This window comes from Ochotona curzoniae, unplaced genomic scaffold (assembly GCF_017591425.1).
Source record: "Ochotona curzoniae isolate NIBS_2020 unplaced genomic scaffold, NIBS_Ocur_1.0 contig_78, whole genome shotgun sequence".
Classification (NCBI taxonomy): domain Eukaryota; kingdom Metazoa; phylum Chordata; class Mammalia; order Lagomorpha; family Ochotonidae; genus Ochotona; species Ochotona curzoniae.
In genome coordinates this window covers 1,047,565-1,069,585 of record NW_024466559.1, presented here as the reverse complement: position 1 = coordinate 1,069,585, position 22,021 = coordinate 1,047,565, and the positions used below count along the sequence as shown (strand labels likewise).

Genomic DNA, 22,021 nt, shown 5'->3' with positions numbered 1-22,021 from the left:
AAATGGTGCACTTACGGAGCCCAACATTAGAAACTGCTGCTCTTTCTGAGCTAACATTTTTCCTGATCTCATTGATGACTACACAGCAGTCAGGGTCCCCTTGCCCCTGTGGTGGGGAGTGTTCACAGAACACATCATCTCAGCAGGTGCCACAGTGCCATCCTGCCCCAATAATTGTGTTCCTGTCATTTTTCTCAGGCCTCCGAACTTGCGACTTTAATTCAGACGAAGAGAGAGCTTGGTTGCCGAGCATCCTACCTGCAGACCATCGAAGAAGGCATCAACACACACACGCATGCGGCCAAAGACTTCTGGAAACTGCTGGGCGGCCAAACCAGTTACCAGTGTAAGAGTCTGGTGCATTTCAGAAAGTGGCAAGTGGGGAACCCCCCTTGTCCCCCCTCACCCCCTGTGCCACTAATGCCCCGTGCCAAGTGTCATGTTGTCTTGTTGTTATTCTAAAGCTGCCGGGGATCCCAAAGAGGACGAACTGTACGAAACGGCCATCATAGAGACCAACTGCATCTATCGGCTGGTGGATGACAAGCTCGTGCCGGATGACGACTACTGGGGGAAAATCCCGAAGTGCTCCCTTCTGCAATCGAAAGAGGTAGGGCCAGGGGGCAGAAAGGGGAACTGCCCCCAGCAGCAAGCAGCCTGGCTGCACTCCACACTGGTCTGCCAAGTACCGGGGGCACCTGGGCAAGACCAGCAGGCGCCCACAGCGTGGATAGCTATGGTTTGCTGCCACTGCTACTGCCCTAACATACTAACCAGATTGAGACGAGGCACAAGTCATTAAAAAATGTGGCCACTGTAGGTAAAACGTACGTGAGACTTAACCCTATCACTTGGATTTTTTTGCCAGTTACATAGCCATGGGTAAAGACAAATCATGGGCTTGCCAAATAGTGCACTGATTTCAGCCCAAACGTATGTATTAATTGCAGGTATTTTTAGTACCATTAAGTATTCTAAGTGTTTAAAAAAGGCGCAAAAGGTAACAAAAGGGCCTTTGCTGTCATCGAAAGAATGTAGTTGTCCTGTTTTCCAGCAAACCAGCGCACGCATCTTACTTTCCTCTCATTCTCTGCTATCCAATCCAGGCTTCTTGATGTTGTTAGTAGTTCAGTTATTCTTCTGGGACATTTTAGGTCAATAAAACGTTTCAGGCCTTCTCGAGCCACTGCGTACTTCACATTAGAGTTGGCGGTAACTAGCATTTGCACGCCTGCCTCTCAGATGAGCTTGTAAGCATCATGTGATGATCTTGAAAGCATGGTGATGTAGTGGCCCCATAGCTTAAGTATATGAGAGAAGAAATAAACAAGGGAGATAGAGAGGCATCAGAGACAAGCAGGCACGAGACGACAAAGGAACGTGCAGTGAAGGGGCTCTTCTCTGAGCCAAGTGTCTTGGGTGTTTTGAAAAAATCTCAGTGGCGGTGGGGGCACCACTCGATCATTTGACTCCCTGCACCCAGAGGCCCCGCTGCAGTTAGCTGGAGCTGATTTCGTTCTCCAAGCTCCCTCTGTGCTGTTTCCCTAGGTGTTGGTGTTTGATTTTGGTAGCGAAGTGTACGTGTGGCACGGCAAGGAAGTCACGTTGGCGCAACGGAAGGTCGCGTTCCAGCTGGCCAAGCACCTGTGGAACGGAACCTTTGACTACGAGAATTGTGACATCAACCCGCTGGACCCCGGAGAGTGCAATCCGCTTATCCCCAGGTACTCCTGCAACCTGAGGATGGTGGCGAGGGCATGCCCACCCCGGGCACCATGCTCACTGCAGCCAGGTGTCCACTGTGGCTCTGCATGGGTTTCCCATTTTCCAAAGACTTGCACACCGTGGGCCCTGGATAGTCCCCCAAAGAGCATTTCTTTAGCTTTGACCCAAGCATACAGAAAGCAAGATGGGCTTTGTCGTCTCCTGGAACACGCCTGTGTTATTTAGAATTCCTTGCACTTAGCAGACAGCTGCCCATGCAGCACTGCAGGGGCTGTGGGCATTCGGCCAATTACAGGCTGAGCCCAGGAGCTTTCACGCAACTAGCAACTCAACAACTGATTTAGAAGGGCAGGAGCAACCTGCTTCCTTCTTGTTTCCTATTCCCCAGCACAGCGCCTGAATTCTGGGACGTGTTTGGTCATGGATGAAGGCTGCACCTTTACGCCTCTGGAGAGGCAACAATGTATGCACGGAAATCATGGCTATAATCTCAATGCTCCCACAGTGTCCTGGTTTGGTGACTCCGTTTTGGCCAAGCCCAAAAAATACATGCAAATTCTAGGAGATAGGATGGCAAAAATTAATTTTGACATAAAAGGGGGTATTTTAACCGCCAGGGCAAAGACAAAACCAGCACGTTTTAACTGCAAGTGCCATACAGTAAAGTAGCAATTGCAGCACCTCCCAGCAGCACAGAATACTCAGATACTGCCCATCATTCAGTGTCGCTGTCATGTTTTTCATTAAACTAGAATACCGACTGTTTTCCTACCTAGTTTCTTGTATACCAACCAACTATCGATTTCATGCATAGTTAATTATCACTTTAGGACCTGATATGTCCATGTGTTTTTAAAAAATCAGTTTCTTTTAAAAATTTACTTTATTTGAAAGGCAGGGCTGGGCCCAACATGATAGCTTAGCGGCTAAACCCTCAGCTTGCATCCACCAGGATCACATATAGGTACCAGTTTGTATCGCAGCTGCTCCACTTCCCATCCAGCTCCCTGCTTGTGGCCCGGGGAAAGCAGTAGAGGATGGGCCAAAATCTCAGGACCCCACACCCACGTGGGAGACCTGGAAGAAGCTGCTGGTTCTCAGCTCCAGCTGTTACAGCCACTTGGGGAGAAAACCAATGGATAGAAGATCTTTCTCTCTGTATTTCCATTCTCTCTGTGTGTCTGCGTTTCTAATTAAAAAAATAGAAGAGATCTGAAGATCTTCCACATGCTGATTCACCCTCCAAGGGCTGGGCTAGGTCAAAGGCAGGAGTCAAAAACTCCATCCAGGTCTCCCGCGTAGGTGCCAGGGACCCAAGCATTCGAGCCATCTTCTGCTGCCTTGCGAGGTACGTTGGTGGGGAGTTGGATTCGATTTCAATCAGCTGGGAATTGAAGAGGTGCTCCTATGGGCTGTCAGCATCATAGACAAAGGCTTGCCCTTTGGCACCACAACACTGGTCCTGAAAAATGTTTAAATCCTTCTCAAGGCCAATGTGAATTTCACATTAGCATCATAGCAGCCAGTGCCCGCAGGGCTGCAGCTCCAGCTCAGACTGTGCCAGTGTTTGGTCAAGGAAATGCAAGGCATAATACAGCAGGATCTGTCATGGGATGGCCCACTCTGTCACAGAGGAACCAGACAGCAGGGGAATGGGCACCTCATCCTCTGGGTGTCCCTGGCACACAATCAGCCTGAGGGCCTTTGATAACATGCGTTTTTCAGGCCGGGCCTCGAACTGTGCTTTCCGGTTGTGGGTGGGTTGAGTTAGGCATGAGTGAGCCTTCGAAGCTCCCCCAGGTCCCTAAGGCTCAGCTGAACCATCAGATACCAGGGCTTCTCCAACAAGCCAGGAGGTGAGACCACTGAAGTGTCAGGGAGGGAGGTGGCAAGGGAGCCTCAGCTGCCATCTGCAGGTCCCCAGCTCTGGCCTTGACTGTCGCCACTGCCAGTCCGAGGGGCCAGATTCCTTCCGGAGCAGAGAGCAGGCACTCTGCGTGGTCGTCTTGGTGAGTGCGCAGAGCCAGACGCTCACGGAAACAGCCATCCACATGCTTTCTGAGACTTCCCTGTCGTGTGCTGAGGCTCAGCTCCTGCAGCCACAGGGCAGTGCGGACAGACACGTCCTGTCCTTTCCGCGGGTCCCTTGGGATCCTGTGGAGCACACAGCCTCTTGGCCATGGTGTGAGACCCCAGGGTCTAACCCAAACGGGAGATCAACTGGTGCACATGGCATGGACGGGGCATGACAAAGACCACTTGTGGGTCTCACAGGCACATGACGTGGTGCGTCCCATGATCCTAGTTTGCAGTCACAATTGGCCGGGAGGCTTGAGAACTGTCACTTAGATGCCATGAAGGCTCTCGCTTCTTAAGGAGCTGTATCCTCCTGCACGGCGTCAAATTCTAAAACCCTTCCAATGCACAGGATCTCTGGCTTACTATTCCTGTCTCCTTGTCTTCGGGCTCTACCTGCTTTTTTATCACATCATGTGACAAAAGTGCAAATGAATGCACCTTAAGAACCAGGAGCAAACAGTGTCCCGTGGGCTTGGGGGTTTGGCTGTATCGTAGGGTCAAGTTGTAAGGCAGACGGGGCCAGGTGCCTCTTCCTGGCACCTGCTGACTGCCTACCCAGAGAGGGTTGTCAGACACACTGGTTCCCGCGCTGACTTGTAGACCACCCCCCAGGGATTCCCACAGTGTAGAACTTGCTAGAATGCAAGGGAAAGGTCCAGTCCTGACATGATCCGTGTCACAGGTAAACAGCTGTTGCAGGCTCTCAAGCTACAATGATCTCACCTACTCTGTATTAGTCACTGAGAACAGCCCATGAGGTCGTGGTCAGCATCTTGCCTCACTTGTATTTTCTTTTGTATTTTTATGCACTGTCTTGGTTCTTTTTTTTTTTTTTAATCTCCTCCTCTGCTGAAGGAAAGGCCAAGGCCGGCCAGACTGGGCCATATTTGGGCGACTCACAGAACATAACGAGACGATTCTGTTCAAAGAGAAATTCCTTGACTGGACGGAACTGAAGAGGCCCAACGACAAGAATGGGGGAGACCTCGCCCAGCAGAAGGTACGCTGGGGCACCGAGGGCATGGGTGGGGTCTCCACAGAAGTTGGCCCTGAATGCTCATGTCCACTGGCAGAATTGCACAGTCCGTTCACACACAGGCACTGGTGGCTGTGCGTGGCCAGGCCTCCCGAGGTATCCCCACCTTGTGCGGGTCACGTGTCCCGATGCCTGGCGGGGAAACAGGATGTCCATCCCACCCCTTTAGCATGCAAGAAGTGATGGCTGCAGACTCAGAGGTAACTCCATGAATGCTTCCATGCTCCTTCCCACCTCCACCCCCCACCTCTAGGAAGACCCCAGAGCTGAGGTCAAGGCTTGCGACGTTTCTCGAATGGTCGCCATGCCCCAGGTGACGACCGCCACCATTCTGGACGGGGTCAACGTGGGCCGCGGCTACGGCCTGGTGGAAGGCGATGACCGGAGGCAGTTTGAGATCACCAGTGTCTCTGTGGACGTGTGGCACATCCTGGAATTCGACTACAGCCGGCTCCCCAAGCAGAGCATTGGGCAGTTCCACGAGGGGGACGCTTATGTGGTCAAGTGGAAGTACATGGTGAGCACCACAGGTCAGTGAGCGCATGCGTGTCTCCCACCAGTGGCCTCGCTGCTGGAGGGCAGCGTTTCCTGTGTGCACCTGTCACCGCTTGTGTTTCGTGTCGGGTCACGTGCTTCCGAGGGCTTCCCTAGACAACAGAAATTCAAGGAGAATCTCTGGTCGCCACCCCACGGCTCCTACATTCACTCACAGATGCACAACTGGCTGCTTAAATGTTCTCCTTTCTCCCTTGCTCCTGTCCCTGAGCTCGGAGCTTGTCTAGGACAAGTAGAGGGTTTGCTTCCAAAGGATTTTTGTTTTGGACCATGCGGCTGTGGGCTGCTAAAAGCCATTGCATACAACTGAACTGTATGCTAGGCAGCGAAATGAAGGTATAACACCATAGCAAATAGAAGAATCTCTTAAAATAGGAAATGGTTGGAGCTCTTTGCCTAAGGCTATCCCCACATTGTGCTCTGTGGATCTAGCATCATAAACACAGCCTTGTGGTTCCTGCAAACAGACAGGCGGGATGCTGGGCCCTGGTGGCAGGGGAGGGACTCAAGCCCTGCTGCATCCCAGGGGCAGTCACTGCCCACCAAGCTCCCAGGACCAAGTCTGACTTCCAGACTCACAGCCCCTGGGGCTTCGTCTACTCTGCTGGGTCCCTGTGGACCGGGCAACTCCCTACAGGCCAAAGAGGCACAGGTGCTTGTTGACCAATCACACAGCTGCACACTCCAAGCCATTGGCTTTCTGCGAATTGATGGGCAACTGTCTCCTGGTGCGTGTTGTGTCACGCACTTTTGGGGGAGCCTGGACCCCTACCCTGGCCCCCGCTTGTTTCCCCACTTCCCAGAGGCATCATGGAGCAGAGCAGGATGTGGGGAGCCTCACTCTGCACCTTACAGGGGCTCAGCCAGGACGCTGATGTCTCAGGGCACAGGGAGATTAATCGCTCACCTGCAAGTCCACAGCCAAGGGATAGCCCAGCATCCCGCCCAACCTGCCCCCTCTCTCCACACACACACACACACATACACATACAAACACACACAACTGCTTGATGTGGTGTGAACTTGCTGCGCACAGGCAGGCATCAGACGCCCAGCCCCAGCCCAGGCCCAGCATGATGGGGACCCCAGAATTGCAGCTGCCTAAAACAGCAATGGGGACAACTCAAAGCCTAGTCTTGAGCAGAGCACACCTGCTCCTAAGCAGTTCTCAAAAGCTGCAGGCAAGAGTAGGGTTCCCAGGCGGCCTGGGCCATGCCATGCAAGGAGGAGTGTGGGCAGCAGAGAAGGACTCTGGGTGGGGGCCCACCACCAACACGACCTGGACATCAGGGCCACATCAGGTGGAGCTAGGTAGCATGTCTGGACATCAGGGATGCACCTTGGAGTCCCAGGCATCCTACCAGCACTTGCAGACTTAGCACAGCACCTGGCTGTGTTCACACTGGAAGCGCACGAGTAGTCCACTCCGATGGTCTCGGCCGAAACAACAGGTGCAGGAACACACTCTCCACCCCCACCAATGCCAGCATGGGAGCCATTCCCAGCAGTGATGGACGCAGTCAGATACAGAAATCCAGGCTGACTGTTGGCTGGCAGTAAAGACAGCCTTAGTGGATTTTGTGGGTGTTTGTAGAACTGGGGCCTTGAGGGAACCCGCACATCCTGTTCTTGAATGTGCAGGAGAATAGCATTAGAGTGAACGCCTGAAAAAGAAACCAATCTGGAACTCCCCAGACCTGTTTTGTAGATTGCACTTGGAGGCCCCCAGCAAGGCAGGTTGGACCGGTCCAGTTCTCTGCCTCTTCTCCGTGAGCGCACTATCCATCTCTGTGAGCGGAGGAGCCATCACGGAAGCATTGGCTCCTTGGGGACACTGGCATTCTAGTGGCACTGCCCTCCCCACCACTGTGCAGTCCGTCAACCCCTGCGAGGACTGCTCTGCAAACAGACCTGGACTTGGGAAGTCAGGGCGTTCTTGTGGGATGAGGTCAGCGGAGAGCAGCAGCCCAGGAGGCCACCTCATCCTCGCCTCCCCCCATTGCACGCCAAAAGGGATGCTGACTCACTGCCTATAAATACTTGGTCTGTAAATGGGGGATCTGGTACAAGAAAGGTCGACTATAAACTTGAACCTCTGGCCATGAATTCGGACTTGACCGTGAACAGAATTCCTGGTAACAAGCATTCTCATGAAAGATGAGGCTGTGATGTCTCAACATCTTACAGGAGGCCGCTCGCTGAGGCTGTGCCCATAACAATGCGTGGTCCGTGAGTTCTTACAGGTCTCAAATGATTTCTTGACAGCCTTGCATCAGCCATGTGTCTCCTCACTTCTAGCAGAAGCTGGAACCCTCAAAGCTTGCTCTCACTCTCTTTTCTAAAGTAGAAGTTTTGAAAGTTGTTTTTGAATTGTTGTTATTCTTTTCCATGGTTCAGTTTTGTAGCTATAGGGATTGGCCTGCACCCTTTCTCCCCCCCGCCCCCCGCCGTGTTCCCTCCCACCATTTTCCCTGTATTATTACAGTAGAATAATCCCTTAGTACAGTTACAAGTTTAATATTCTGCTTCTTAAGCACATCATGCCATTATGGGTATAGACAAAGGTAGAAAATCTAGTAGCATCTTGTCAAGATATATTTATCTGTTTCACTGGGATTCCTCCTTTAATTTGGGAGTGGAGATGCATACTGCAATGTGTCTTTACTTCTCGGTATGTTAGTCTCCCTTTTACAGTATATGGGGGCCCAGCGCAGGACCCCGGGTGCTAGATCCTCACCTTGTACATGTCAGGATCCCATGTGGGTGCTGGTTCAGGTTCCAGCTGCTCCACTTCCCATCCAGCTCCCTGCCTGTGACCTGGGAAAGCAGAGGAGGGTGGCCCAAAGCCTTGGGGCCCTGCACCTGTGCAGGAGACCTGGAAAAAGTCCCTGGCTCCTGATTTCAGCTCCAGTCATTCCGGCCACTTGGAGAGTGAACCAATGGATGTAAGATCTCTCTCTGTGTATCTTCTTATCTCTGTAATTCTGCCTTTGCAATAAATGAATATATATATATACATGATTAAATATACATATTAAATATATATACACATGTTTATCTATATATCTATTGATCTTGTATTTTGCAGAATCATTGCTTTATATCAGAGAGAAGATATGATATTTGTCTTTTTGGAACTAGCTTATGTCACTAAGCATGACAGTCTCCAGTTGGGACCATTTTGTTGCAAATAATAGAATTTCATTCTTGTAGTGGCTGTATAGTATTCCATGGATTAGATGTAGTATAGGTTTGTTTTTTGTTGTTGTTGTTGCTGTTGTTGTTTTTTTAAGGTTTATTTGGTTTTAGAGGGAAGTCAGATTTACAGAGAGAAGGACAGAGAGAAAGATCTTCCATCTGCTGGTTCATTTCCCAAGCAGCCACAATGATCAGAGCTAAGCCAATCGGAAGCCAGGAGCTTCTTCCAGGTCTCCCTGGAAGGGTGCAGGGTCCCAAAGCTTTGGGCCACCCTCTACTGCTTTTCCAGGCCACAAGCAGGGAGCTGAATGCGAAGTACATCAGCTGAGACACAAGCTGGTGTCCCTACGTGATGCTGGCGTGTGCAAGGGGAGGACTTTAGCCACCAGGCCACCGTGCCATGCCTCACTACAGTTTCTTTATTCATTCCTCTTTCGACAGGCATCTGGGTTGTTTCCATGTCTTTTCTATTGTGGATTGTGGTGCTGCAAATAAACTAGAAGAGTTTTAACGCTCTACGTGTCTCCCTACTCCTCTCACTCAGTGCTGGCCCAGCTAGCATCCTGTGCAAAGCATGAGCGTTGCCTCAGCAGTCACCGCCTGCCTGGCCTGAGGTGGCAGGTGTTTTGTCTGGGATATCGGAGCATCCTTCTCCATTCTGGTGGTCCAGGGGCACGGTGGCAGGGAGAGAGGAGTCATGCCTCTTTTCCTCTTGGGTCCCCGGCAGCCCTTCCAGGGTGGTGAACCCTCTCCAAGCCCATAGCCCCAACTTCAGCTGTCCTCTCTGATCCCACACATCAAGACATGAACTTGGCTGTGGCCACTCGCCTCTGACACCCTCCCCGACACACACGTGCACACACATCGAGAACCAAGCTTGGCTGGAACCACTCACCTGCTTCCCGCTGTTGTTGTGTGCTTGCAGTGAGCAGCCGGCAGCGAGGTGAGCCCTCGGCGAGAGTGGCTGGCAGGGAGAAGTGCGTCTACTTTTTCTGGCAAGGTCGCCACTCGACAGTGAGCGAGAAGGGAACTTCGGCCCTGATGACCGTGGAGTTAGACGAAGAGAGGGGAGCCCAGGTAAGACCCCAAGGGATGTGGGGGTAGACAGTGGGAGTCTGAGCAGTGAGGGGAGCCCCTGAGGTATGGCCTGCCCCTACCAAAGGACCTGATTCTATGCAGCACAGCTTCTGCAGGCACTCGATGCTCGGATGCAGTGCCAGCAGCAGCATCCCACAAAGTCTTGTGCGACACTCGTAGCAGGGGAATTGCAGGAGCCAATCAGCCCAGGGCTTTGAAAACTAGCAGGATGGTTTCTTTTAAGATGGAGGCCAGAAGGGCTGGCATGGTGGCAGAGCAGGTGAATCCCCTGCTTACAACGCAGGGATCCAGTCCCGGCATGGCGCTTCCAGTCCCTGATGCTCTGCTAGCCATCCAGCTCTCTGCGATTTCACCTGGAAAAGCAACAGGTGACGGCCAAGTGCGTGGGCCCCTGCCACCCACATGGGAGACCTGGATGGAGTTCCAGGCTCCTGGCTTCAGCCTGGACCAGTCCTGGGCTGCTGTGTCCATTTGAGGAGTGAGCCAGTAAGTAGGAGCTCGCTCTCTCTGTCTGTCTGTCTCTCTCTCTCATGCTTTGCCCTGGGAACAGAATTGGCCAGGATTCAGTAAGCTTGGAGCCCTCCCATGTATAACACGTGACGTGTGTACATGTGGCCTGCTGTACATGTAACACACACTGAATTGTACTCGTAGCGCATGCGGAGTGTGGCCGTCCCAACAAGCCGCTGTGGCTCGAGCAGCTCGCCAAGCCACCCAGTGATCCACTTGCCCAAACCCTTCCTTCGGTCATACCATCCTCCTCATTCCACACAGCACTGATTTTTCCAAACGCCTTCCTGGCTCTCTGCCATGCAAACAGTGCCCCTCCACTGTCTCCCTGGAATCCAGCATGTCACCCATACGGCTCTCCAACCCAGGCTACCCTGGCCTGCAAGCACCGCTAGCCCCCTGCCAATACAGGCCTTTATTCAAATGTCACCCCCTGTGCCTCCGTGACCCTAGAGTCTGCTTAACAGCTGACAGGTACTTGTGTCCAAATCCAAGGCTTGGTAAACATTTATTTTTACTGTGTGAGTGAATGAAGAATACATTCCCTCGCATCCTGTTAGTGTCAGGACATCGTAATTTGGAGCTAGCTCTGGGTTTGTTTTTGTTGTTGTTTGGAAAACGTGATGACATGTGCAGATGCGGTTCCTACCTTGGAGGCGTGCTTACAATACCACGGCTGAAGAAAGCAGATGAGTTTCTCTAGAAGCAAACCACTGCTCACCCGGCCTTCGGCAGTCTTAAAAAGCAATCACTTGGGGGCTGGGATGGTGATTCAACTGGCTAATCCTCCTCCTTAAGCACCAGCATCCCATATGGGTAGCTGGTCTAGTCCCGGCTGCTCCACTTCCCATCCAGCTCTGCGTAGCGCCTGGGAAAGCAGCAGAGGATGGTCCAAGTCCTTGGGGCCCTGCACCCACGTGGGAGACCTGGAAGGAGCTCCTGGCTCCTGGCTTCAGCCTGGCCCACCTCTGACTGTTGTGGGCTTTTGGGGAGTGAACCAGTGGGTGCGTAACTTCTCTGTCTTTCTCTGTATCTGTCTTTCTACCTTTCAAATAAGCAAAATATGTTATATATATATATATCATATATATCTATCTAGTATATATGCATGCATAGCAATATATATACAGTAGATGGTACTATATATAGTATACAGTGTGTATGTATTTATGGTATATTTACTAGTACTGTATATATAAGATAGTACTGTATATATTGGGCCACAATATCCAGGCCCAAGCCAGGCTAAAACCAGAAGCTGGAATCTCCATCCGGGTCTCCCACATAATTGGCAGGAGCTCCAACACTTGAGCTGTTTTTCCAGGCGCAGTAGCAGGGGGCTGGATCAGAAGTGGAACACCTGAGACTTGAACCAGCACTCGATAGGGGATGCTGCCATCCCCAGTGATGCCTTAATGTGCCGTGCACGGTCCTCTGCCCTCCCCCCCCCACTACACACATGCACATGGTATTTTAGCAGTGCATCCATAGGCGTATCATCTCAGGCTTCCATCTATCCATCCTGCTGTTTTTCAGGATTTATACGACAAGCGCATACTGTTGTGACATTGAACCTTGCCTGTTAACCTGTTCTGCCTTGTTCTTCCATCTGCAGGTGCAGGTTCTACAAGGGAAGGAGCCCCCCTGTTTCCTGCAGTGCTTCCAGGGGGGCATGGTGGTACACTCGGGGAGACGGGAGGAGGAAGAAGAGAGTACACAGAGTATGTCCCCCCAGGCTGCTACTGGGGTCTCAGTCGCTCCCCCACTGCCTAGACAGTGGTTGGCCAAGGCCTTGGAACGAGCAGACTCTCCCCCTGAAAACCTCTAGGGTCAGCGGATCCCTTTGCTGCAAGGGGAGCTCGCCGCCTTCCTCTCAGCCTGGGCACTTAGTTCACTGGGTGGCCACATGCCCTTGAATCCAGACCTCACTGAGGCTCTGTGCCCCCTTCGGCAGGAGAGGAAAGATAAATAAACAGTGGTTCTGAGATTTTTTTTGGTAGCCAGCATCCAAATATATTTTTGGATAAATACAAATCTTTGTATAGAATTATATAATATTTTATAGACATCTGCGTGTATGTATACACTTGTTACAGGACTTAGTGTAAACTTTTGGGGATAATGGTTTTCCTACCCCATGAACTCTGAGCACCCCGCTTCTAACTGCAAAAGCATTTGTTTTCTGGGGCTGCTGCACTGCCCACTGTGGCTCCTGGCTACCAATTAGTTCACCAGGCCCCTGGCGGGTTCCCCCCTTGCCCTTCCTTCCCTGCTCCAACTCTGTGCCTCTGGCGCCCCCTGCAGGTGAGTGGAGACTCTACTGCGTGCGGGGAGAAGTGCCCGTGGAGGGCAGCTTGCTAGAAGTGGCCTGCCACGGCAGCAGCCTGCGGTCACGCACGTCCATGGTGGTCCTGAACGTGAACAAGGCCCTCATCTACCTGTGGCACGGATGCAAGGCTCAGGCCCACACCAAGGAGGTCGGCAGGACCGCGGCCAATAAGATCAAGGAGCAGTGAGTGCCGTGGGTGCTGGCAGCTGGGGAGGGGAGGAAGAGCTCCTCCAGAGACCCCAGGGAGCCAAGCAGCCTCCCCAGGCTGTCTGAGACTCACACCCCCAGCTTTTCCTTGGAGATCAGGGGCAAGAGGCTGACCTGAGGCGGGGCAGGGTCTGTCCTTTTGTCCATCTGCGCTCCCACTCCCCCGGCAGGTGTCCTCTGGAAGCAGGCCTGCACAGCAGCAGCAAGGTGACCATTCATGAGTGTGACGAGGGCTCTGAGCCGCTGGGCTTCTGGGACGCTCTGGGCAGGAAGGACAGGAAGGCCTATGACTGCATGCTGCAAGGTGAGACACAGCCCCCCGGGCCACCATCCCAGAGCTCCGCTGTCGGCTGCTCAGCCCTTGCCCTGGGTGTATGGAGCACCTGCTGGGCCAGCACCCAAAACGGGTGTGCTCTCCTGAGCTCACCACCCACTGGACACATCAGGCAGTGAGAACGCTGGAAGCTCCTCATCAAACCAAATGCAGGAATTGTAAAGGACGGGAAAGGAAATGGAGTATCCAAAAAAAAAAAATCAGAGTGGCTTCCACTAAGAGCCAGCCAGCCTGGCACCTGCCTGCAGGCTGCCACTGGGACTTCTGTGTTGGCTAAGCTTAGTGATTTATTGCTAATATTACATCAACTGTGCTCTTCCTCGCCCTCAGGAAATGGCCATTCAGCATATTTTCCCCCTTGATTCTCTCTCTCTCTCTCTCTCTCTCTCTCTCTCTCTCTCTCTCTTTTATTTATTTATTTTTGTCTGAAAGACAGATTTTGCAGAGCGTAGGAGAAACAAAGAGAAAGGTCTTCCATCTCTTGGTTCATTCCCCAAACGATTACTATGGCCAGAGCTGAGCCGATCCAAAGCCGGGAACCAGGAGTTTCTTCTAGGTCTCCCGTGCAGGTGCAGGGTCTCAAGGCTCTGGGCTGTCCTCTACCGCTTTCCCAGGCCACCGGCAGGGAGCTGGATGGGAAGTGGAGCACACATCCCACCCACAGAGAAAAGAGCAGGCTGGAGGTGGCAGTGCGGGAAGGAGCAGGTCCCTCAGCCCCCTTTCCAGACCCCTTCCTAATCACCCCAAGTGTCCCTGTTGCACAAAACATGTGTTCCTCCTCACTGGAGTGCAGGCGGGCAGAGCATTCCCCCTGCCATGGATCAGCATGTGAAGGAAGGCCAGTTCTGACAAGCCGGGCATGGATTCAACACCGCGTAGGCAGTGACCGTAGCAACACCTACAGCCCAGCACCACCACTGTTCGCAGGTGTGGGCACAGGACCAGAGAGGCTGTTTTACCTGCCTAAAGCTGACCAGCAGTGGCATCCAAACATGTAGCCGCTCCAACATACTGTGGCTCCCGACTTTTACAAGCAAACACATACATATAGATCAATACGCATTTATGTATTTGAAAGACATAGTAAGAGAGCTATATTCCTTGGTTCACTCCCCAAATGTCCACAAATAGCCAGGTTGGTCCAAACTGAAGCCAGGAGCTTGGAATTCCATTTAAGCAGGGACCCAAGGACTTGAGCCATCCTCTGGTGTTTTGTCAGGTGCCTGAGCAGGGAGCTCACTTCTGATCTATCGAAAGTGGAAGAGGTGGGACTCGAACCAGTGTCCTAATGGCCACAAGCAGCACCTTCATCCTCCGTGCTCCAACACCAGCCCCTGATTCTTTATCATTACCTAGTTCCTGCGTGCCTTTCCGCTTTGAATAGTTCTTCCGTCATTACCATATCGAAGACCTTCCTCCCGGCCTGGAGAGAGTGTCCTGGCTCGGGCAGCTCCCACGCGTGTGTCTGTGGGTTCAAGAGTGTGTCGACGTTGACAGTCATGGTACTCTCTTTTCTTCTGCAGATCCGGGCAGTTTTAACTTCGCCCCCCGCCTCTTCATCCTCAGCAGCTCTTCGGGGGACTTCTCGGCCACAGAGTTTGTGTACCCTGCCCGGGCTCCCGCCGTGGTCAGTTCTATGCCTTTCCTACAGGAGGATCTGTACAGTGCGCCCCAGCCAGGTGAGGCTATAGCAGCAGGCCCCACCACCTCTCTGAAAAGCCTCCCTTAGCCCTGGGAAAGCAGCTTCTACTGCAACACCTCCTTCGAGCATCTCCTGCAGCCTCTCCAGTCTTCACGGTTGCCCACTGGCTGCCATGGCTCTAGCTCTCACACCTGCACTCCACACAGGACAAAAAGGGAAAGTGGGACAAAGGCAACCATTGCTGTGTCCCTCTCTCCCACCCTTTTGTCGATATCACAAAAGCTGCCCCTGGAAGACCCCATCAGGTTTCTGTTTAGGTGCTGTAGCCCAGAGGCCAGACCCATGGTCACCACAGCTGCAAGCATCCTGGGAAAGTAATGACCAAACGAAAAACGTTGGGAGGAGTATCTTCTGAAATGGTCACAAAGAACAATACCATTCCAACGCTCTACCATCATAGATCCAAGACTCCAACCCAGGACTTGCAGCTGCAAGTTAAGGGCAGAGTCCCAAGCCAGAAATCTCTCTGTGCTGATTCTCCTTGGGGTAGCCCTGGGGGATTGGGCTGCGTGGATCTTACTTCCTCCCACCAGCCAACCCTAACCTGGCAGGGGCTGCAGCCAGGGAGCCCAGCTGCCCAGCGCACCTGCCGCATGGTGGGAGACTTGCTGATGTTGTCCCTTGCCCACTGCCCCCATGCAGGGCTCCACCTCCAGCAGGCTGGTCAAGCCTGGGCCTGCGTCAGAGCTGTGAAATGGGTGGCAGCCAAGGGCTGCTGGGTGGGAGCCGAGCCAAGTAGAGGAAGAGGCATGCCGTCCCCTTGTATGGCAAGGGGAGCAGAGTGAGGCAGCCAAGGCAGAACCCTGCACTCCTTAACTGATTTGGCTCACACTCCCCCACGAAGGAGAGCTGGTGCAGATGTGGACAGCAGTGAGCTGAGCATGAGCGGGCTGGGCACACTCTCTGGGTGGTTCAGTGCTGCTGGCAGATGATGGGTACCCACAGCGGAAGTACTGGGGCTGAACAAAGGGAGGGTTTGAGAGACAAGGACACAGAGGTGCCGGTCACACCGTGCAAGCCACGTCCTTGGCTTGCTTGCTTTGCTCCTGACCTTCACCCTTGAGGGGAGATCCACCTCTCTTGCCCAAAGTGGCAGGGCCCAGGGTGGCCTCGGTAACATCTGGGGAGCCATGATGGAGCAGACACCTCGGTGAATGGCCCCTGACACCGGGTCCCATCCATCCTTGCCCTGGTCCAGCTCTCTTCCTGGTTGACAACCACCACGAGGTGTACCTGTGGCAGGGTTGGTGGCCCATTGAGAACAAGATCACAGGATCGGCACGCATCCGCTGGGCCTCGGACCGCAAGAACGCCATGGAGACGGTTCTGCAGTACTGCCGAGGTGAGGCTCCCGTGCCCTGTCCCCTGCCCCACCCTCCTGCACCTGCTCCCCAGGGTCCCGTCGGATGGGCAGCCAACAGATGGGAGTCTTGCCATAACTTCTTGACACTTCTGACTTGCACGCACCTGGCCCATGTTCCTCCCCGGGGGAGGGTCCCATGGTGGGGAGCCCTGAATGGGGTGACGCTTGCTGTGGGGAGGAGGGATAACAGACTTGCACTGGGCACCAGTGCACACAGGAAGCCACGCCCCCCTCCCCTGCCTGGAGCCTTTTGGCCACTCGCTGTGAGTTTAGTGTGGCCTGCAAACGGGAATGACCTGAGTGTCCAATAGGAGGTTTGCATCTTACTAAGCACACGCAGGAGTCCATGGCAACGTAGCAACGGAGAGAACCTGCTCCACAGGGTAGTGCATTGCTACAAACCATAATTTGCACCTCAAGCATTGACATCAGGGTTTTGATTAACAAGGCCCCGCCCCCGTGACCTTTGCCTTCTGGGTCCTTGTAGGGAAAAACGCCAAGAAGCCGCCCCCCAAGTCCTACCTGATCCACGCCGGGCTGGAGCCCCTGACCTTCACCAACATGTTCCCCAGCTGGGAGCATAGGGAAGACATTGCCAGCATCACGGAGATGGTGAGCCGGCCACGGGTCTGGGCTGGCGGCCAAGGGAACCCCACCTGCTGGGGGAGCCTGGGGAGACGCTCTCGATCCCCCAACTCCTGCAAGCCGGCAGCTGTCGTCCCACCAGCACATGTTAGCGAGTGAACTTGGGAGGAGCTAGCAGTGGGAGGCACAGTCCTGGCAGGCTGCCACACATGGCTCTCACCTGGTTCTGAAAAAGCAAAGGTGAACCAAATTCCTTTTCTTTAAAGCTTTTTTTTTTTTTTTTTTTTTTGGTTTGAAAGGTAGCATTACCTTTTAGAGAGAGAGATCTCCCATTTGCTGGTTCATTTCCCCAATGGCCGCGATGGCCAAAGCTGAGCCGATCCAAAGCCAGGAGCCAAGAGCCTTTTCCTGGTCTCCCACATGGATGCAGCATCCCACAGCTTTGGACCATCCTCCACTGCTCTCCCAGGCCACCATCAAGGGGCTGGATCAGTAGTGGAGCAATCTGGATGCAAACCAGCTCCCACGTGGGATACCAGTGCCACGGGAGGAGGTTTAGTCTACCATACCAAGGGGCCAGCCCCTAACTGAATCACTTTTAGGTAAAAGCTGCTGTTAACCTAAATCGTTGCATTTGGCATTGTGTTGCAAGCTTCAGGGACACTCCCCAGCATAATCCTCATGCTTTGCTGTTTGCCTTGTATAGAGGAGGCACAGAGTGAACCTGAGGTGCATGGGTGCTCCCAGATGACTAGAGGGATGAAGGAACTGCTACGGCCCTCATTAAGAGGGTGTTAAAAGAACAGCTGCACGTGGGGCATTCCTTGTACCAAGACATACTGTTAGCCAGAATGTGTGGGATTTTTAAAATCTGTTTGCAAGTTACAAGAGAGAGGGAAAGAGATCTTCTATCCTGTGGTTCACTCCCCGGGTGGCCATGTGGAAGCCAAGAGCTCCATCTAGGACTCCCACGTGGGTAGCAGGGGCCTAAGCACATGGGCCATCCTACGCTGCTTCCCCCAGGCCTGTTAGCAGAGAGCTGGATTGGCAAGTGGGCAGCTAGGACTCAAACCAACACCCACGAGAGATATTAGCATTGCAGGCTGTGGCTTTTTCTGCCATACCACAATGCTGGCTTCCAGAAAGTTTATCTTTTGCTAGTCACATGAGAAAGTAGAGCATTTTCTCCAGCTACAAAAAGTGTCTTCATTCATGAGTGGGGAACATCACCTTAGCCCCAGAGGATTGCAGGATTGCTGAGAGAATGTTTCTGTTTTTAACTTTGTAAGTTTTCCACCATGTGCAAGATCTCACTGGGAGAAATGAGCCAAGTGGGTTTGGTGGGAGGCCTCTGCTTCCTACCAGTGGGGGAGCCTGTTTAGTCATGTGGCCGAGGCTTATCACCACCTGTCTGCCACCTCCCCCCCCCCCGCCCCCGAGAGGACTTGAACTTCACAAGTGGAGACCACTAGCAGCTCCATGCGAATTCAGGATGAGTAGGGGGCCCGGGTCATGCACCCCTAACACTCTGGGGATTGACCACTGCCCCCGCGATTCCATCATGTATATGTTCACTGGAGCTCAGCCCTGGACCATGGGTTGGATAAACGGCATGGTACAAGGCGTGGGGGACGCTAGCCAGGGGACAGCTGTGAGTTCTGCTGATAGCTGAAGTCCGCACCGTTGTCACTCTGCATTCCTTTCCTTCCTTGGCACTCCTGGCCAACAAAAGTCAGCCTCCCCATGTCCCTGGTGTAGCAGCTGAGGCCAAAGTCAGGGGCTGGTCCTTGGTTGTGGGCAGGCTCAGTCCAGATCTGCTTCCCAAACCACTCAACCCGCCAGACTAAGTTGAAAGAGGAAAGAGAATTGATCCGCAATAACCTGTTCATACTAACTGATACACACAGTGTTTTTTCTTAATATACACTGTGTTTTTTTCTTACACTGCGTATATCAGAATATTCTAGAATATTCTAGAAGCTTTTCCTTATTTATTTTTATTATTATTATTCTATTATTTTTAATTATTATTCTATTGTGAATTCACACACAGGGACATGGGGAGAGGAGCTGGATTTCTTTTAGGGTAAATTCTTGTTAAATAAACAAATTCCATTCACTGAGATGGACTGGAGACTTGGTGGTAAGATTAGGTGACTCCTAAAAGCTTGGAGACCTGCAGGGCTCTGGTTAATTCTGATAGCAAGAATATATGCCTGATTAAAACAAAAAATTTGCACAGATTTCAAACACCTTGTTTTGCACCCACAAGACTTTCTCTTGAAAGTTCCCAGGGTCCCAGTATTCCAGGCCCACTGCCTCCCCACTGAGCAGGTGCATCCTAAAGCGTGGCCCCCATCCTCCCCAGGACACGGAAGTTTCCAACCAGATCACCCTGGTGGAGGATGTGCTGGCCAAGCTCTGCAAGACCGTGTACCCCCTGGCTGACCTCCTGGCCCGCCCACTCCCAGAAGGCGTTGACCCACTGAAGCTGGAGCTCTATCTCACAGATGAAGATTTCGAGGTGAGTGCCTGCCGGGAGCACACCTGGAAGGAGCCCCGCTCTGACCCAGCCTCACGCCCTTGGGGTGTCTGCCTGTTCCCCCAGCATGCACTTGAAGGGAACCCCACTCTGACCCAGCCTCACGCCATTAGGGTGTCAGTCTGTTCCCCCAGCATGCACTTGAAGGGAACCCCACTCTGACCCAGCCTCACGCCATTAGGGTGTCAGTCTGTTCTCCCAGCATGCACTTGAAGGGAACCCTGCTGCTCTGACCCAACCTCACGCCCTTGGGGTGCCTGCCTGTTCCCCCAGCATGCACTTGGAGGGAACCACCCCACTCTGACCCAGCCTCACGCCCTTGGGGTGTCAGTCTGTTCTCCCAGCATGCACTTGAAGGGAACCCCACTCTGACTCAGACTCACACCCTTGGGGTGTCAGTCTGTTCTCCCAGCATGCACTTGGAGGGAACCCTGCTCTGACCCAGCCTCACGCCCTTGGGGTGTCTTCCTGTTCCCCCAGCATGCACTTGGAGGGAACCACCCCACTCTGACCCAGCCTCACGCCATTGGGGTGTCAGTCTGTTCTCCCAGCATGCACTTGAAGGGAACCCTGCTACTCTGACCCAGCTAGGACGTGCACTTGGAGGGAACCCTGCTCTGACCCAGCCTCATGCCATTGGGGTGTCAGTCTGTTCTCCCAGCATGCACTTGGAGGGAACCCCATTCTGACCCAGCCTCAGAACGCTAGGGCGTGCGCTTGGGAGGGAGCCCGGCTCTGACCAAGCCTCATGCCGTTGTGGTGTCTGCCTGTTCCTGCAGTTTGCACTAGACATCACCAGGGAGGAGTTCAACGCCCTGCCCTCCTGGAAGCAGGTGAACCTGAAGAAAAGCAAAGGCCTCTTCTGAGCTGCTTTGGAGATGCCGGAGGCCACCTGCGACACACCAGGAAACCATGAGCATATGCGTACTTTTTTTTTTCTCTCGGATTGGTGTTTTTAAACAAGTCTTTTTAAGCCAGAATTTTCCTAATGGGACAGTATGATTGACACAGCTTGTCTTTGGTGAGTGCGGAAGAGAACTTTCCACAAGCCTGCAGGTGTTAAATGTCGACACCTGCCAGGTGCACTTGGGCCGGCCGTTCTGGTTGGCCACTGACAGACCTGAGCTCCCCTGACTTGGGCTGGGCAGTGCCTGTGTATTTTTTTTAAAAGCAGTTCTCTTTATAAAGTGTTATTTTGATAGCTTGTGAATTTAAAAGTATATATATATATATATATATTTATATAAACACCATATAAACCAGATACATATTTAACAAAGCAATAGGTATCCGATCACGTTTAAGATCTTTCTTGGTGTTGGGCATCCGAACCTGACAGATGCAGAGGGAGTCGCTTGTGCTGGAGTTAGCTCCACTAGGCCACGCGCGTGCAGTTAGATGAGTCTAGCTTCCTTTCCGTGTCAGCCAGGGCTGCTTCCGAGGGCTGCTTCTTCCGGTGCTAGCGTGAGCAGTGAAGCCTCACTGAACGGCACAGCCGCTGTGGAAATCCATGCGCCATCAACCCCCGAAATGTATAGTGCCTTGTTTTCATGTACAGTTTTATATACAGTTTGCTCTGCGGTTTTTTGATTTTTTTTTTTTTTTTTTGATGCTGGTTTGGAAGATTCTTGACGATTTTACAGTCCCTTCATAGAAATACAAGCATCTCAGTTTCTAAGAGCTGTTCGAAACTTGACACTTTTTTTTTTTTTTGAGAAGGAAACTCCCAAATAAAAGCTTCTGAATAAACACAACAACTCATGGATTGGTCTGTGGTCACTTCCAAGTGCATTCATTTCTGTAAGCAATCTTGTTCCATGTCAAGCCCGTGTCAGAACGTTGCTGTTGACTGCTAGCCGCTGTGACGTTGGGGAGTATGTAAATCGTGACGTGAATGATACAGAGGTGTAGGTGGGCAGTGTGGCAGAGCAGCTTGAGCTGCCATGCTTGGGAAGCCAGCAGCCCACATCAGGGCGTGGGATCAAATCCCACCTCCGCTCCTTAAGCCAGCCTCCTACGGTGGTGATGGCTTCAAGTGCTTGGGTTTCTGCCGCCCACATGGGAGACCCCAGTGGATGGAAGAGCCTGGGGGAGTGGTGGGGCAGGGCAACAAGAGGGAGGGTGTCACACTATCTTTCAAATAAATAAACATATATGTTTTGAAAAGTACAGATTTGGGGCTGGTGCCATGAAATGTAGGCTAAGCTTCAACCTGTGGTGCTGGCATCCCATATGGGCACCAGTTTGAACTCTAGCTGTTCCACTTCCTATCCAGCTCCTTGCTAATGCGCCTGGGAAAGCAGCAGAAGAAGATGGCCCAAGTGCTTGGGACCCTGGATCCACATGGGAGACCCAGAAGAAGCTCCTGGCTCCTGGCTCCTGGCTTAGGACCAACCCAGCTCTGGTCACTGCAGCTATTTGGGGAATGTACCAATGATAGAAGATTCTCCTCTCTCTCTACATTTTAAATAAAAAATAGATCTTAGACAAAATATTCACAGATTTGACTCCATAAAATTGGTTCTGAGAACTATAGACCTGATTTTGCAAATCATCTTTCAGTAGCAGCTTCCTATCCTACAGCTATAATCCAGATTTCTTGGCACTTTTTGTTGAAAATAAAAACAAAAGTGTAAAACATCTAGAAACTCACAGATATGTCAGCAAACTCTTAACAAATGCACAAGTCCTGGGCCCAGCGGCGTAGCCTTGCAGCTAAAGTCCTCGCCTTGAACGTCCTGGGATCGCATATGGGCTC

General features: G+C 52.5%; 1 protein-coding gene across 2 annotated transcripts in view; it reads left to right on the top strand.

Annotated features, from left to right (window-relative positions):
- Nucleotides 1-21,017, top strand: part of SVIL (supervillin) — a 138,714-nt gene extending 117,697 nt beyond the window's left edge. For both annotated transcript variants that reach the window (XM_040992550.1, XM_040992551.1), the window contains 14 exons: nt 199-346; nt 465-610; nt 1,549-1,724; nt 4,660-4,804; nt 5,094-5,370; nt 9,519-9,670; nt 11,817-11,922; nt 12,506-12,713; nt 12,908-13,041; nt 14,595-14,750; nt 15,972-16,115; nt 16,624-16,748; nt 19,090-19,245; nt 20,043-21,017. In XM_040992550.1, coding sequence (XP_040848484.1) covers nt 199-346; nt 465-610; nt 1,549-1,724; nt 4,660-4,804; nt 5,094-5,370; nt 9,519-9,670; nt 11,817-11,922; nt 12,506-12,713; nt 12,908-13,041; nt 14,595-14,750; nt 15,972-16,115; nt 16,624-16,748; nt 19,090-19,245; nt 20,043-20,129 — 2,160 coding nt within the window. In that variant the 3' untranslated portion in view covers nt 20,130-21,017. The remainder of the gene's footprint in view (nt 1-198; nt 347-464; nt 611-1,548; nt 1,725-4,659; nt 4,805-5,093; nt 5,371-9,518; nt 9,671-11,816; nt 11,923-12,505; nt 12,714-12,907; nt 13,042-14,594; nt 14,751-15,971; nt 16,116-16,623; nt 16,749-19,089; nt 19,246-20,042) is intronic.
- The last annotated feature ends 1,004 nt before the right edge of the window (nt 21,018-22,021 follow it).